Source organism: Mustelus asterias, chromosome 8 (genome assembly GCF_964213995.1).
Source record: "Mustelus asterias chromosome 8, sMusAst1.hap1.1, whole genome shotgun sequence".
Taxonomy (NCBI): domain Eukaryota; kingdom Metazoa; phylum Chordata; class Chondrichthyes; order Carcharhiniformes; family Triakidae; genus Mustelus; species Mustelus asterias.
In genome coordinates this window covers 19,214,920-19,232,209 of record NC_135808.1, presented here as the reverse complement: position 1 = coordinate 19,232,209, position 17,290 = coordinate 19,214,920, and the positions used below count along the sequence as shown (strand labels likewise).

General features: G+C 48.5%; 1 protein-coding gene across 1 annotated transcript in view; it reads left to right on the top strand.

The window, feature by feature from the left end:
- LOC144497668 (alpha-tubulin N-acetyltransferase 1-like) overlaps positions 1–14,048 on the top strand; it is a 28,846-nt gene extending 14,798 nt beyond the window's left edge. The window contains exons 5-7 of the mRNA XM_078219110.1: positions 8,092–8,198; positions 9,401–9,446; positions 10,513–14,048. Coding sequence (XP_078075236.1) covers positions 8,092–8,198; positions 9,401–9,446; positions 10,513–10,960 — 601 coding nt within the window. The 3' untranslated portion in view covers positions 10,961–14,048. The remainder of the gene's footprint in view (positions 1–8,091; positions 8,199–9,400; positions 9,447–10,512) is intronic.
- Positions 14,049–17,290: the final 3,242 nt, after the last annotated feature.

Genomic DNA, 17,290 nt, shown 5'->3' with positions numbered 1-17,290 from the left:
AAGTGTTGCCCTGGAGGATGCAGCAAGGAACAGTTAACGGCCAAGCTACTGTTCAATTTCGCACCAAACAGGTCGATTCTGATCAAGTCTTTGCGAGCGATGTGGACAAACCCTGGGGATCAAAATCACGGGCCTTACAAAACCTTTTTTTTTCCTTTGACCACCTGTCAGACAGCCTTTCTCCCTCTTCTCATATCCAACTAATAAACGGGGAAAAAGTATTCAAAGAAGAAAAAAAATTTGTGACTTTAAGGATATATTCCAAAGTATTTCACAGTCAACCAGATGCTAAGTTCTTTGTGTGGTCACCTTCATAATGTAGGAAATGTGGGAGTAGCTACTGCACAGCAAGATCCCACGAGCAGCAAGATTGTCAAAGTATAACCAAAAACAGAAAGTGCTGGAAAATCCTCAGCAGTTCTGACAGCATCTGTGGGGAGAGAATATAGCCAACGTTTCGAGTCTAGATGACCCTTCGTCAAAGCAGATCTGACGAAGGGTCATCTAGACTCAACATTGGCTCTCTCCTCACAGATGCTGTCAGACCTGCTGAGGTTTTCCAGCATTTTCTGTTTTTTGGTTGATTGCAGCATCTGCAGTATTTTGCTTTTGCCAGATTATAACCCTGTTCTTTTTTAAACTATGTTGTTTGAAAGAACTCCTCCACTCCCCTTCAAATTGAACCTAAAGGGGGTTGGCAAGGCCTTTGGTTTCACCTTTTGTCAGAAAGCTGGTCCCTACTTGTCAAAGTAGGTAACATTGTAATTAGTGTAAGATGAACACCTTAAATCATTGCGAGATGTTGATAAAGTGAATGGCGAAAACTAGTGAGTGGATTTTTCTCACGATTTTCTGCCCTGGGTTTGTCCACGTCAGTGGTAATGCCTCGACCAAGTGTAACCCTGCTTGGTTTGAATTTGAACAATAACTTGGCAGTTAACTGTTCCTTGCTGCATCCTCCATGGCAGTGCCTCCACCAATCAGAGTCCACTTGCCAATCACTCAGCACTCTCTTCTCGTGCAGTGTAAATTGTTGTGACCTTTGCTGTTGGTAATATTACGATCTGAAATCATCCGATCGTGTAATGAAGGGTCTGTTTGATTTCAGATTGTCTATGGGAAGGCAGTGCACTCCGAGTCAGGCGAATAGTGGTGGGGCAAAAGGCAGCATGGGTGCTCTGAAGGGGGACAGTCATGCAAGGGCACCTCCAGTAACATATCCTAAGAGTTGGCAACCCTCTCCCCTCCCTTAATTTCTAATTAATGAGCATCTTAATGACGATACCACTGTTCCCATGAGCTCCATTCCGACTGGACAATTCCTCACCAATCGCACAGGGAGACAATTGTTGTCATGTGCATAAAAGTAACTATGTTCCTGGAGGAGTAATCCTGCTTTTATTGGGAGACGTTGCTGTAGCTAGTCATGAGTTCAGTTTGCTGTAGTTAGTGGAGATAGACTCTGTAGACTGTTGGCTATAGTGCGGTGTTCATGTTTGTTGAGTAGGTAGATATTGTATAAATAGACTGTTATTGTGAGTCCTGCTGTAAGTCCCGCTCCCACCTCCATCCAACTTGTTGGCTGAGACTGGTGTCGGTCGACGCTTTTCTTAAAAAAAAAAGGATGAAAAAAAAGGGACAATACACTGAAGATGCTGGAAATACACGGCAGCTGGACAGCCTCTGTGGAGAGAAACAACGTTAGCTTTTCAGGTCGAGGTGACCTTCCATCAAGACTGAAGAATAATAGACATGTAATAGGCTTGTAACATAGAAATGTAACAGGTTTTGAGCTGGTTGATGGGGTGTTGTGGGGGGGTGGCGGGGAGGGGTGGGTGATGAAAGGGAAGGTCTTCAATAGGGTGAGAGGCCTGAGAGATTAAATAAGGCAAGTGTGACCCCCGAGCCTCCTGTCGCTTGTCATTTTAGTGCTCCACCTCGCTCCCACTCTGCCCTTTTCTGTCCACGGCCTGCAGACCTGCTCCATTGAAATACTAGAAACAGCGCCTCACCTTTCATCTCGGCACCCTGCAGCCTTCTGGTTCAACACTGTGTTGAACAATTTGAGATCATAACTTCTGCCTCCATCCTGTTGTAAGTTTTTTCTTAGTTTTATCTCTCTCTTCATATCACACTCACCTGGAAGCATCTCTTGTTTCTTTACTGGACCCATCACCATGCTCGTTGCCTTTCGCACCGTGAAACCTTTCTCTATTTAATCTCCCTTTTCTTCCTGCAGACCCTTGCCCCAACCTTCACGCTCAATCAAAGCCTATTACATTTTTAACTTCGAAAAGAAAAGCAAAATACGACGGATACTGGAAATCTGAAATAAAAACAGAAAACGCTGGAAAAGCTCAGCAGGCCTGGCAGCATCCGTGACGTGAGAGAGACAAGAGTCAACATTTCGCGTCCACGTGACTCTTAGACTCTCTGATCTGCTGAGTTTTTCTGTTGTTTTCTATGATGTTTTTGTCTTCAGTTCTGATGAAAGGTCAGCTGGGCCTGAAACGTTAATTGTGTTTCTCTCTGCAGACACTCCCTCGCCATGACCTGACCTGCGGAGTATTTCTAGCGATTTCATTGTGTTCTGTTCTTACTGGGTGGTGGGTATTGAGGGCATTGATTGGCTCTTTACCCACAAGGCAGCAGGGCACGTTTCTGACGTGCTGCCAACTATTTTTGCTTTTGCAAATGATGTTTTTTGAAACGCCGCGCCTCTCCACTTGGTTCAGACTGAGCCAAGAGTTGAAGCCCTTTGTCACTGGCTGACTGCCTCTTCAGCCTAGACGTCTTTATCTGGAAGTGTGCAAGATGCTAAAGGTAACGGAAAGGCAAGTCTGGGACCTCTTTTCTTTTAGGTTGGTGGGCTGCACGACAAGGCGGTCTTTGATGGAAACCAGGCAATGGCAAGCTCAGGACTGATGTCAGGAAGCTGTTCTGTCCATCGGTGCTTCGTATTTCCCAGTCAGGAGTGTGATGGAATGCTCTCCGCTTGCCTGGGTGGGTGCAGCTCCAACAAAGTTCAAGAAGGTTAGCACAATCCACAACAAAGCAGCCTGCTTGATTGGCTCCCCATCCACAAACATTCATTCCCTCCCTCCACCGAATCGTAGCGGTAGCAGTGTGTACCATCCACAAGATACACTGCAGGAACTGACCAAGGTTCCTTAGGCAGTACTTCCCACGACTGCAACCATCTAGAAGGACAAGGGCAGCAGATACGCCACCACCTGGAGGTTCCCCTCCAAGCCACTCACCATCCTGGCTTGGAAATACATTGGCCGTTCCTTCTCTGCCGCTGGGTCAAAGTCCCTTCCCAGCAGCACTGTGGGTGTATCTGCACCACATGGACTGCTGTGGCTAAAGGAAACGGCTCAGACTGCTGTGGCTAAAGGAAACGGCTCACCCACCACCTTCTCGGGGGCAGTTAATGTTGGCTTGGGTAGTGGCGTCCATTTCCAATCCCTTTGTGCCCAACCGCACACTTAGACAGTATCGCACAGGCCACTCGTGTTCCTTTAAGATATCTCGTGTGCACAGCGATGCAAAGAAAATTGAAGGAACACCATGCATATAAATGAACCGGCCGTGCACAATACTTAGCGGCAACATTGCCCACGTCCTGTGAATGAATCTGTAAACAATGAATTTTATTTTCTGTATGAGTTCGTGAGGTCAAAGGCACGTGCGTTTATCCATTTATGAAATATCTCGGTGGAGTGAGGCAACAAAAGGGATCTATTTTTATTATTTCTCCTTGGGATGTAGAGCTGAATTTATTGTCTGTTTTCTGGTTGCCCCGGGTGACTTCCGAGGCCACTTCAAAGAGCAGCATATCCATCATGTAATGTGGGACCGGAGTCCAATGTAGGTCAAGGATTATAGGGGCTGCTAGACGAGTGGGACACTCGCTTTAAATCCATTCTTGTATTACTCCTTGAAGTCGACAGAGATTAAAATCAGGTGGGGTGTAGAATCCGCGTCGCCCCCTGATCCCATCAGTTTGTTCAGTGGGCAGATTCACTCTGAACCCCAATAGTTTCTGGTGCCAGGCCAGAGGTGAGGAGATTTATTGACGCCAGTTTCACAAGTTGCCCTGGCAGGATCTGAGCGCCTGGACTTGGTATGTCGACAGCCATAGTCCTGTCGCGCGCTGTGCACTCACTGCAGGCTGTCCGGTCCTGTGGGTGACAACACGTGCAGATGGCTAGCTACCACTCGGTACTGAGCAGAGAAAGATCCCATTTTGCCTCTTGCTGTGTTAGCTGACCGTGAGTGGTACTGCGATGGTCCTTGGCACCCCTAGGTTGAGAGTGGAGTGAGGGGCTTGGAATTGCACAGGATTACCATTGATTATAACCACCCCACTGGCTAAACATCGAGTGTGAGGGCCAAGTCAGACTCCTTTCTGGAGAGGGAAGTCTGCCCTGTCCTTGACACCCCTCTATTTTATACGTCGACTTCAATGGGGCGGCACGGCGGCACAGTGGTTAGCACTGCTGCCTCGCAGCGCCAGGGACCCGGGTTCGATTCCCGGCTCGGGTCACTGTCTGGAGTTTGCACGTTCTCCCCGTGTCTGCGTGGGTTTCCTCCCACAGTCCAAAGATGTGCAGGTTAGGTGGATTGGCCATGCTAAATTGCCCCTTAGTGTCAGGGGACTAGGGTAAATGCATGGGGTTATGGGGATAGGACCTGGGTGGGATTGTGGTCGGTGCAGACTCGATGGGCCGAATGACCTCCTCCTGCACTGTAGGATTCTATGATACATTGAGGAGCTCGCTGGCATGGGTGGGTTTGTTAAAAATTTAGCAGGCAAGGGGTCGGGGGGAACAAGCAGTATGAGTAATGTAAGGAATGCTGGCTTATCAGCCTGGTATTCAGGAAACCAGGGGCATGAAGTTTGTATCTTCCGCTGGGATATACCTCTGGGCTGCGGCGGGATGTGGCTTGTGATGTTGTGGTTAGGAGTAAGGTATCTGTTGGCTGTCCAATCAGTGTGGTCTGCTCCTGATCTTTCCCAGTGATCCCAGGTTGGGGTGCGTGTGTGTTTGTTTTAGTTCCTGCATGTCTGTGAAGAAATGTGATCATAAGACCCTACGATGTAGTTTCTATGTTTACAATAAAGCCCTGGGTGATTGGACCTCCCACTTTCTGGTGCGTGTTTTGTTTTTTCCGTCCCAGCCTTCACCCTCTTTGCGACCCTGCTCACCCATGGTGTTGGTTAACATATCTCAGTGAGCCATCTGGTGAGGTGCATCGTGATGTCAGTTCCCGGTGGCACAGTGGTTGGCACTGCTGCCTCACAGCGCCAGGGACCCTGTTTGTCATGGCCAAGACCAGCTTTATGTTCGAGATTTGTTCATTCAATTTAAATTCCTGCGGCTGCTGTGGTGGGTTTTTAACCCGTGTCCCCCCCAAACCATTAGCCTGGGTCTCAGGATTACTAGTTCAGTGAAGTTTCCACAACACCACCATCTCTCCCTCACCGCCACCCCCCTAATTGAACACTTATCCAATTTTGCCAGAAAAGCCTCTGTCTCGACCACAGCCGACAGAGGGCCACAGCCGACAGAGGGCCACAGCCGACAGAGGGCCACAGCCGACAGAGGGCCACAGCCGACAGAGGGCCACAGCCGACAGAGGGCCACACCAGGCCCACACTGCTCTGTGTGGATAAACCTCTCCTAACCTCACCCCACACTTTCTGGGCGACCAGTGGCCATTCCTGTTCAACCAGGACCAAAAAAAAAGGAAAATCACTCCTCAAAATTATAAAAGCCTCTTTCAAATCTCCTCCGCTCCACTGAAAATAGTCCCAACATCTCCAGGACCATATCCTAATAACTCCAGCATCCCATTTCTGGGATCGTCCTGGTTAAGTCTGCACTGGCACACTTACATGGTTTTAATACCTCTTTATAATGGGATACTCACCACTGTGTTATTATACACATTGCTTCTCTACACCAAGACCCCGTTGGGTTTTGTTTTCTGTAGAGTTTAATTTACCTGCATGTGCCCCGGATGTTCTCTCGGGCTTTTTTGGCAGTTATTTTGCTCTCAGTTTGGCAACCGGCCTTTGGAGATATGAGCAACAGTTTTGCAAATGTGGATTCCTTCACCCTTCGCGTGCTGTCTGATGTAAATCTGTGTGTCAGCTTTCAGGGGAAGGGGCTGGGAAGTGTAAAGAAACAGCCGCCAATCACTTCCAATCGTATGTACTCGGAGAATACTTAAAGAGCCAGAATATCTGCAGCCTCTTGGCTGAACTGTGCATGAATCCATCTTTAGATTTAAGCAGAAAAATAAAGTATAAACAAGCCCTCCCCTTGTGCAACAACATGTCACAAACAAAACCCTCACAGGAGCTTTGCCAATAGCGAGCTAAAAAGAGAAACGGTACTTCTTTCACTGCAGGTGTTGCACTGTGATGAGTGCAAAACGTTAACTCTGAGCAAAGTATAAAACTTAATACCAGCCGTCACCGGCCGTTGAACTGGAGGCGTGCTTTCGAATCTGAAGACTTCCCTGAGCAAACATCAAGTAAATACCGACTCAATCTTGGCCCTTTTTAAAATTAAACTTTGTGGCTTTATAGAGGAAAAAGCTTGCATTTATGTAGCGCCTTTCGCCAGCTGAGGATGTCCCAAAATGCTTCACAGCCCAATTGAGTTACGTAGGCAGCATAGCAACCATTTTACCGGTCAGCAAGATCCCACAGCAGAGACGTGGTAATGAACAGATGGTGTGTTTTTTCTAAACTGATGTTGGTTTAATTGGTGTTTTATTTTAAAAAGAGAAAATGTTCGGCTGTTTTTGGCAACATCGTAGCACAGTGGTTAACACTGCTGCCTCACAGTGCCAGGGACCCAGGTTCAATTTCCAGCTTGGGTCACTGTCTGTGCGGAGTCTGCACATTCTCCCCGTATCTGTGTGGGTTTCCTCTGGGTGCTCCGGTTTCCTCCCACACTCCAAAGATGTGCGGGTTAGGTGGATTGGCCATGCTAAATTGACCCTAGTGTCAGGTGGTTAGTAGGGTAAATAAGAAGGGTTATGGGGATTGTGGTCAGTGCAGACTCGATGGGCCGAATGGCCTCCTTCTGCACTGTAGGGATTCTATGATACTCTGAAAAGACCAGGAACACCAACCCCAATCTGCAACAGCCATCAACTTGGAAGTATCCACACACCTAAACTATAGCGGCAGAGTAACATACTGTGCATGACCTGGTCGCTTCCTTCACCTTTGTAAAACAACCACAACACATCCTCTGACTTACAGTAACCAACCATTCTGCAGATCCACTAGTTAGTTAATTGTATGTACGATACAACACTTGAGGCAAAACGCTCCTTTTAAAATGCAATTGAAAGCTCACAAAGCTGAAGAGAAAAAAAGCGTCAGCACTTTAGCCTGGGATGAACCTTGGTGCACTTTACTGCAATTAAACTCTAATTGACTTTTGGTGTGCTTTGCAGCAATTAGCCTCTAACTGACCTTGATATCTGTTTAATTGCTGCAAACCAAACACTTTGTGGGCTTCACTAGGCAGCACAGGTTGAACCCAGCTGCCCTGTCGCAGCCAAATAGCACATGTAAGTATTACATGGTGCAAAATACCCATCCTGGGCCAAACAGTGTGACCTCCACCTTGTGGTGAGCAGTTCCATTGGAGAGAGGGTGTTGCTTAGATTTTAATAAAATAGAATCCTGCTGTTATCCATCTGCTGCCAAAAGAACCATTTCGTTCAGCTTTTGAGTTTATTTGGATCATTGCTTTTGGCTCTTTTCTCATCCATTGCTTCATTGGCTTGACATTCTCATTATTTTGTTCCCCACCCATCCTATTATTTTCCACTTGGCTTCCGCACGCTCCATGTTTCCTTTGCCTCCTCTCGATGTTCCACTTCTTTCCTCCACCACCCATTCTTTTTCTTCCTCCTCAACAAATTCCACACCCTTTCGTCCCGCTCTTCCTTGCCCACACCCCAATCCTCCTCCTCCCCACCCTGCTCTCCTTCCTTTACCGCTTCTTCCCACCGCTCCCCCCCTTCTCTCCCCCCCCCGTTTTTCTTTCCTCGGAACAGCACGCCCGAGCAGCAGGGAATGGTCGCCATGGGCAACATGTACAGTCGCTACAACAGGAGTAGCGCCCAGTCTCCAGAAGGCGCGGCAGAGAGGTCAAGACCAACAGGTGAGCAATGTAATTATTGTTTGCATATTAAGCAGCTGCCTTTCCACGCAGCTCCTCGTGATTTTGTGTATTTCTCGAGCACGAGAGTTTTTCTTAAGTTTAATTCAGCTGTATGTGCTTGCATGTCTGTGTGACTCACTTGTCCCATATTTGATTTGATTTATTGTCACATGTATTAGTATACAGTGAAAAGTATTGTTTCTTACGCGCTATACAGACAAAGCATACCGTTCATAGGGAAGGAAAGGAGAGAGTGCAGAGTGTACTCGCCAAGTGACGCAGAGTTTCAGCACCTTTTATCTCCCTTTTCAAAAAAAAACACAACTGTGTTGTTCTTCAAGAGCCGGCACAGAATCGATGGACCAAATGGTCATCTCCTGTACTATTTAGCGATTCTTAGACCCCCCCACCCCACCCTGTTCTGCTGTTTCGGGTGCAGGATTCCGTGCCTCCATTTCTCCCGCCGCATCCTCCTCCTCTCTCTCCCCCCCCCCCCCCCTCCCCCATTACGGAAAAACAAGAGAATTCTCTCAATATCCAGACCAAAATTCCTTTTGGAGAAAGCTCTTTGCCCAGGGAATGGTTGGAGTGCGGAAATCACTGCCACAAAGAGCACTGGAGACAGGTAACCACGGCAGCATTTAAGGGGGAGCTGTATGAGGGACAATACATAGAGGGTGAGACAAAAAGAGGAGTGGGAGGAGGACAGTGTGGGGCATGAACACCGACATGGGCTGGGTGGTCTGTTCCTTTGCTTTAAATTCAATGCAAGTCTGTTTAGGTCATTTATCTAGACTGTGTTGTAACACAGATGCTGCCAGACCTGCTCAGGTCCAGTGCTTTCCGTTTTTGTATCTGTTTGCCACGTTATTGTGTGTCTGGTCTTGTGCTGTTTTCATCAAATTCATCAGACTTGTTGGGCATCAGCTGGATTAACTTGGACATTTTAATCCAACATTTAAAAATATCTATTTTTTTGTGGCTGTGATACAAGACATTATGGTCACCTTTCTTTAAAAAGAATAGAACTGGGCATTCACCTTGTTGCACAGGTGCACTTTGAAATAATTCATCGCACGCACAGCCGTGCACGAGTGAGACGAGGAATTCTATATAATTCTCGACTTTCTGGGGGCGCCTTGCAGAGAACGGCAAGGCAGGAACTGTTAAAGCCCCGTGTAATAGTAGCTTCTTTTTTCCAGGCTGTGACCAGGACTCACCAGGGCAGACCGAACAGCTGGAACCAGGGTGAGTGACAAACATCTGCCTCGATTGTCCAGTCTCGGACACGGGCATACTGCCACTTGTTAAAAGAATAAAGGTTCCCACGTGTGTTGTTAAACCGCTTCCCAGTCCCCCGCAGACTCCACCCAAGATCTCTCGGTGAATGTCTATTTCTTGAATATTGCTGAAAAGTTAAACAAGTTGCCAAAGCCTTTCATCAGGACAAACACAAGAGTGCCAAATTTCAAAGGCTTGCAACAATTTGTACTGCAGGAGAAGGCAGGGTGCAGATTGGTTGCAAGTTGACTCTGTCTGATTGGGCGAGGTGTTGCCAAGGGGAAAGCACCGGGACACGATAGGCTCCTCAGGCTCCCCGGCGATTTGGGGGGAAAAGACTTGAACAAGTTGTCGGCGGAAAACGGAATTTGTCAATAGATTGTTGACTATATCTATAGTCAACATCTTTTCCCAAAGTTGGTGGAGTCTAAAACTAGAAGACATAGGTTTAAGGTGAGAGGGTCCAGAGGGGTAATTTTTTCACAGAGGGTGGTGAGTGTCTGGAACAAGCTGTCAGAGGTACTAGTAGAGGTGGGTACAATTTTGTCTTTTAAGAAGCATTTGGACAGTTACGTGGGTAAGATGGGTATAGAGGGATATGGGCCAAATGCGGGAAATTGGGACTAAATGGTAAAAATTGGGCGGCATGGACAAGTTGGGCCGAAGGGCCTGTTTCCATGCTGTAAACCTCTAAGACTCCACGTTGTTTTCTCCAGAAAGAGAGAATTGGATCAGTGCTCGAGGAAGAAATAGCAGGATGTCGGGGGTGAGGGTGTTGGATGAAGTGGGACTAACACATTGAAAGAGCCAGTGCAGATTCAATGGGCTGAAAGGCCCTTTCTGAGTTGCAGTATTGTATGAAATGTTGTCAGGGAGGACGGCCCACGTGACCTGTTTCCGTGCTGTGCATCTGATGTAATTTGAAAGCAGAGCGATTGTGCGTTGTTGTCTTTTAAGAGACCTTGCACAGAATCATCCCGTGTGAATGGTGGGGTTATTTAACATTGTTCCTGTGCTTTATGTTTTAATTCAGAGTCACGGATATCCCAACCAGCCAGCCCGACCAGCCAGCCCAGAGCGTTCCACCATTGGATCTCAAGGGCCTGACCTGCGACTCAGACTCAAACCGGAACCAGATGCCGTGTGCCGGAGACTTCGAGCTCCCGCTGGCACCTAGGGGGCCGAGACGGCCCCTCACTGCACAGCAGGCCCAGAAAGTGGTGTCCCCACTGGCCAAGGAAGCCCAGGCCCAGGAAAACCCCAGCCCAGCAAAACCGGAGGAACATCTCTGTGTAGGAGGAGCGAGGGACAGCAAGGGGAAGGTCGCAGCGGTCCACCGGGCCCCACATGAGGAAGGGGCGGCCCGGCTGTACGGCGAGAAAGAGCGAGGCAGCACCGTTCCCTGGGTCGGACTGGGAGTTCCCCTCAGCGCCCAATGGATACGGCACAAGCATGAGTTCAGGAACACCAGACCCTGGTGAAGCTTGGGGAGGAACCTGTAATATCACGGCACTGCCTTGTCCCTGCCAGTGACAGCACCTCATCTAACTCCATGCAAATTGTGTGTGTCCCAGTTTTTAAGGAAAGGGAAGAGAAACAGTTGTACCGCGTTTGTTTTCTTCTGATCCGGAGCTGCGCACATGCCAGGGGCGGGGGGGAGCAGGCGGGGGCACGATCAGTAACTAACGGCAGCTCGTGCCTATTGTCGGGAAGCAGTTGACACCTTGTGACCTCACGGGGCACCATGCCATGTTTTCCACTTTCGGAGCAGTGCCATGGGCACATCCCGCGGAGTGACACTCGCGTCAACACCAAAAGCAACACCTGTCACGCACAAGGAACAACGCCCGGGGAACTCTGCCAGTGCCCCAGTACCGAAAGCGGGGGCTGGCAGGAGTGGGAGGTAAACCAATAGGAGCAAAGAACAGGCAGCCTTATCGATCGGCGGAGTCATCCATTCGCGGCTTGGCCATCAGCCTCGCGAGGTCTTCACTGAAGATGGATTCTCACCTTGTGTCTCGCCGCAGTTGGAATGCGTTGAAAATTGTTCTAAGACTAATAGAGTAAGGGGCGGGGGTTGGAGTGTGGAGGGAATTCAGTGAATTATGTGGCATGCACACGCTATACTTGTGCCTCCGTACCAATGTACGTAAGGAGGACAAATGCTTTAAATAGTCAGCATGCCTGGCAGCGTCTGTGGAGAGAGAAGAATACTTCAGGTCATGACCTGATGAAAGGTCAACTAGAGCTGAAACATTAGCTCCTTCCCCCCCCGCCGCAGAATGGCACAGTGGTTAGCACTGCTGCCTCACAGCGCCAGAGACCCGGGTTCGATTCCCAGCTTGGGTCACTGCCTGTGTGGAGTTTGCACGCTCTCCCCCGTGTCTGCGTGGGTTTCCTCTGGTTTCCTCCCACAGTCCGAAAGACGTGCTGGTTAGGTGCATTGGCCGTGCTAAATTCTCCCTCAGTGTAACCCGAACAGGCGCCGGAGTGTGGCGACTAGGGGATTTTCACAGTGACTTCATTGCAGTGTTAATGTAAGCCGACTAATAAATAAACTTTAAACTTTAGATCTGTCAGTCATACCAGGTATTTGCTGTGTTTTCTGGATTCAAATGTAAATGTGGAGTTGAGGTTTCAATCAGATCAGATATTGAATGGCGGAGCAGATTCAAGGGGCTTCTTGACGCCTCGTGACCTCGCGGGACAATGTGCCATATTTCTGCAGAGTGATGCGTCATTCCTGCTCCTAATTTGTATGTATGTTCGTATCTGTGTCATGGAATGTATATTGTAGCATCATTGTTGCCATTACTGTTGAAGTATTGCACAGGGAAAGCTTTGAAATGTTAATTAGGGTGTGACATAAATGATGTAATATTCCCTGCTGCATCTCTCCCGCAGACACCCAGTTCTTTATATCCTGTATTCCCTTTGGAAATTCCACCTTGGATTCCATCGCCTTCTCAATTCTTCATTTGAGTTCTATTTGCTACATTGAATGTACAACACAGGGACAAGTTATTCAGCCTATTTCATGTTGATGCCTTACACAAACCTCCTCCCAACTCCACTTCACCTCAACCTTTCACCATCTCCTTCTCTTCCTTTCTCCCTCAGCCACTTATCTAGCTCCCTCTTCAATACATCCATCCCGTTTACCTCAACCACTCTATAAGTTGGAGAGAATTCTGCTTTCTCACCACTCTGTAGGTAAGGAAATTTGTGCTGAATTCCCAATTTGAATTCTACGTGCTCAGTTACTTTGTAACAGATAATATAGAGGAGACGGTGGCATGAATGGTATTGTCACTGGGCTAGTTATCCAGAGACCCAGGGCAGTGCTCTGGGGACCACAGCAGATGATGAGCAAAAATCTCAAAATAAAAGTCAAATGATGACCATGCAACCGTTATCATCAAAACCCATCTGGTTCACTAATGTCCTTTAGGAAAGGAAATCTGTTGTCCTTACCTGGTCTGGCCTATATGTGACTCCAGAGCCATAACAATGGGGTTGACTCTTAGACCCTTTGAAAAGCCACTCACTTCGAGGGTAATTGGAAATGTGCAATAAATGCTGTCCTCGCCTGTGAAGTCTACATGCTATGAATGAATCTTCAGAGCTGATAATTTTCAGGCTGCAGAATAAGCCGGCAATGCTTGTAGAGCAGTAAGAGTGTAATTGGCAAGGAGCATTTCGTCTGTAAATCAATTCCTGTTCTAAGCCATGGTCAGTGCAGCTGATGTTCAGAAGGGCTCTGTGATACAATTTAACTTTGCATCATACCCTTCACCATAACTGGAATGGTCATGTGTGCCCTCACTCGGCTGATCTCTCATACAATATTCAACATGTTCAAAGCTGCAATTGAGACACACTTTATATGCAATATGTAGCCATGTCATTTTGTCAATATTTCTATTATAAAACACTTGAACCTCCCACTCACTCCGAGCAGTGGCAAGGGAGATCTGTTAGTAGGTACTATGTTTCGTGGGGATGTAGTGTCACTGGCAAGAGCAGCACTTGTTATCTGCTCCTAATTGCCCATGACCTAAGTGGCTTGATAGCCATTGTAGAGGGCAATTAAGAGTATAGAGTCCACATGTAGACCAAACCAAGTAAGAATGGCTGGTTTCCTTCATAACAGGACATTGCTGATCCAGATGCATTTTTACAACAATCTATGATATTGCAGAGTGCAAGAGCAAGGAGGTTATGCTGAACTTATACAAGACACTAGTTAGACCTCAGCTGGAAAATTGTTTAGTGTTCTGGGCACCACCGTATAAGAAGGATGTGAACGTTTTGGAGAGAGTGCAGAAGAGGTTTACAAGAATGGTTCCAGGAATGAGAAACTTCAGTTGTGAGGACAGATTGGAGAGGTTGGGACAGGAATCGAGAACAAGAGGGCACAGATTTATAGTGGTTAGTAAAAGAAGCAAATGTGATATGAGAAAAAACATTTTCACACAGCAAGTGGTTGGAGCCTGGAAATATGGTGGAGGCAGGTTCAGTTGAGATATTCAAGAAGGCTGTTGATTGTTGGAATAGAAACAATGCAGGAGTATGGTGGGGGTGAGAGATGGGGGTGGGGGGCACGGACAAGCAGGGGAATGGCACTAGGTCAGGGTGCTTGTTTGGCGAACCAGTGCAGACGTGATGGGCTGAATGGCCTGTGCTGTAACAATTCTGTGATCCTTATCATGGGTGCTGTTACTGAGGCTAGCTTTATAATTCCAAATGTTTTAATTTCTGCTGTAGTGGGATTTGAAGTCTCCAGAGGATCTGCCTGGGTCTTCAGTCCAGTGACTTTATCAGTACACCAACTATCACCTCCCAACCAATGACTATCTCATTAAGCAAGGATGGTGCAGTGGTTAGCACTGCTGTCTCACAGCGCCAGGGACCCCGGTTCGATTCCAGCCTCGAGTCATTGTGTGCATCATAGAATCTAGATAGAATCCCTACAGTGCAGAAGGAGGCCATTCGGCCTATCGAGTCTGCACCAACCACAATCCCATCCAGGTCCTGGTCCCATAACCCCACATAATTACCCTGCTAATCCCCTGACACTAGGGCAATTTAGCATGGCCAATCGACCTAACCCGCACACCTTTGGACTAGGAGGAAACTGGAGCACCCGGAGGAAACCCACGCAGACACGGGGAGAACGTGCCAACTCCACGTAGACAGGGACCCAAGGCCGGAATTGAACCCAGGTCCCTGACGCTGTGAGGCACGTTTGCACGTTCTCCCCATGTCGGCGTGGGTTTCCTCTGGGTGCACCGGTTTCCTCCCACAGTCCAGAGATGTGTGGGTTAGGTGAATGGGCCACGCTAAATTGCCCCTTTAGTGTCAGAGGAATTGGCAGGGTAAATACATGGGGTTACGGGGGTGGGGCCTGGGTGGGATTGTTGGTGTGGGATCGATGGACCAAATGGCCTTTCTGCACTGTTGGAATTCTATGATTCTATATAAATCACCCCACCACCCATAACCTTGCTTTTGCAAAGGCTTGTAGTGGAATCTATGTTGTAAATGCAGACTGCACACAGAGGAAACTCCTACCATGTACTAATTATTTACAGGTTCTTATTTTTGCCTAGCATTTTATTTATGTTATTTTACATGGAGGGGATCCCACTCCAAAATGGTTGATGCATCCTGCGGCAATGGCTTGGGTCCTATAATGCTTTACATTGGGTGGCACCATAAAAACAGTATGAAGTTGGGACATCTGCCATTCAAACTGGACAGCTCTGCTCCGCCTTGCAGAGTAGTCTCTGCAGATCAATGAGACATGGCAATGTATTTCTCCCTTGAGTGCCTTGGAGCTGGGATAACCACCACACCACTCTCCTCCACCACACCACTCTCCTCCTCCACCACCACACCACTCTCCTCCACCACCACACCACTCTCCACCACCACACCACTGTCCACCACCACCACACCACTCTCCACCACCACACCACTCTCCTCCACCACCACACCACTGTCCACCACCACCACACCACTCTCCTCCACCACACCACTCTCCTCCACCACCACACCACTCTCCACCACACCACTCTCCTCCACCACACCACTCTCCACCACCACACCACTGTCCACCACCACACCACTCTCCACCACCACACCACTCTCCACCACCACACCACTGTCCACCACCACACCACTCTCCACCACCACACCACTCTCCACCACCACACCACTGTCCACCACACCACTCTCCTCCACCACACCACTCTCCACCACCACACCACTCTCCTCCACCACCACACCACTCTCCTCCACCACACCACTCTCCTCCACCACACCACTCTCCACCACCACACCACTCTCCACCACCACCACACCACTCTCCTCCACCACACCACTCTCCTCCACCACACCACTCTCCTCCACCACACCACTCTCCTCCACCACACCACTCTCCACCACCACACCACTCTCCTCCACCACACCACTCTCCTCCACCACCACACCACTCTCCTCCACCACACCACTCTCCACCACCACACCACTCTCCTCCACCACACCACTCTCCACCACCACATCACTCTCCTCCACCACACCACTCTCCTCCACCACACCACTCTCCACCACCACACCACTCTCCACCACCACCACACCACTCTCCACCACCACCACACCACTCTCCTCCACCACACCACTCTCCTCCACCACACCACTCTCCTCCACCACACCACTCTCCTCCACCACCACACCACTCTCCTCCACCACACCACTCTCCTCCACCACCACACCACTCTCCACCACCACACCACTCTCCACCACCACACCACTCTCCACCACCACACCACTCTCCACCACCACACCACTCTCCTCCACCACCACACCACTCCACCACCACACCACTCTCCACCACCACACCGCTCTCCACCACCACACCGCTCTCCACCACCACACCGCTCTCCACCACCACACCGCTCTCCACCACCACACCACTCTCCTCCACCACCACACCACTCTCCACCACCACACCACTCTCCACCACCACACCACTCTCCTCCACCACCACACCACTCTCCACCACCACCACCCCCCCACACACGCACACACACAAAAAAGCCCTCTCCATCTCTTTGCAGTACAGGCAGTCCTGATGGCAAAATGTAACAGTAACAATGACTAAATTACTAACATACGTGGTATGTATCACACAGAGAAGCTTCGGCATATTCATACAGTGAGCAATACTAATAAAAGTACTTTTGTATGCACGGTCTTTGTTTCATTTGTGTCTTCGATTCACCAGCAAGATTTGAGGAAATCACAGCTCCAAAAGGGGAAAATTCTGTGACAGGCACTAAATGTGAAATCAAAAATTGATCTCAGGCTGAAGAGATTTGTGGATGAAATCAGCCTGTAACTCTGTGCTGAACAGTATTATAAAATCACACGTTGGTTCAACCTTTTGAGAAAGTAACATTTTCTGGTTTAGTGAGAACTTGGTGGGTGTCATCAATCAGCAGGAAAACACATGGTTTACCCAAGTGGACCATGGACAGAAATAGACCATTCGCCCCATCAAGTCTGTTCCACCATTCAGTGAGATCAGTGGAAAATGTTGAACTTGCAACATAGTTTCCATTAATTTCATTTCCAAGGCAAAAGGCTAGAACCATATGTCTGCTTCAGAGGTAGGGTATAAGGAGGTTTTATTATTAGTTATGAACATATGTGCCAATATACAAATGAGCTGGAGCAGGCTATATGGCCCCTTGAGCCTGCTCTGCCATTCAATATGACCATGACCGGTCTAATTGTAACCTTAATGT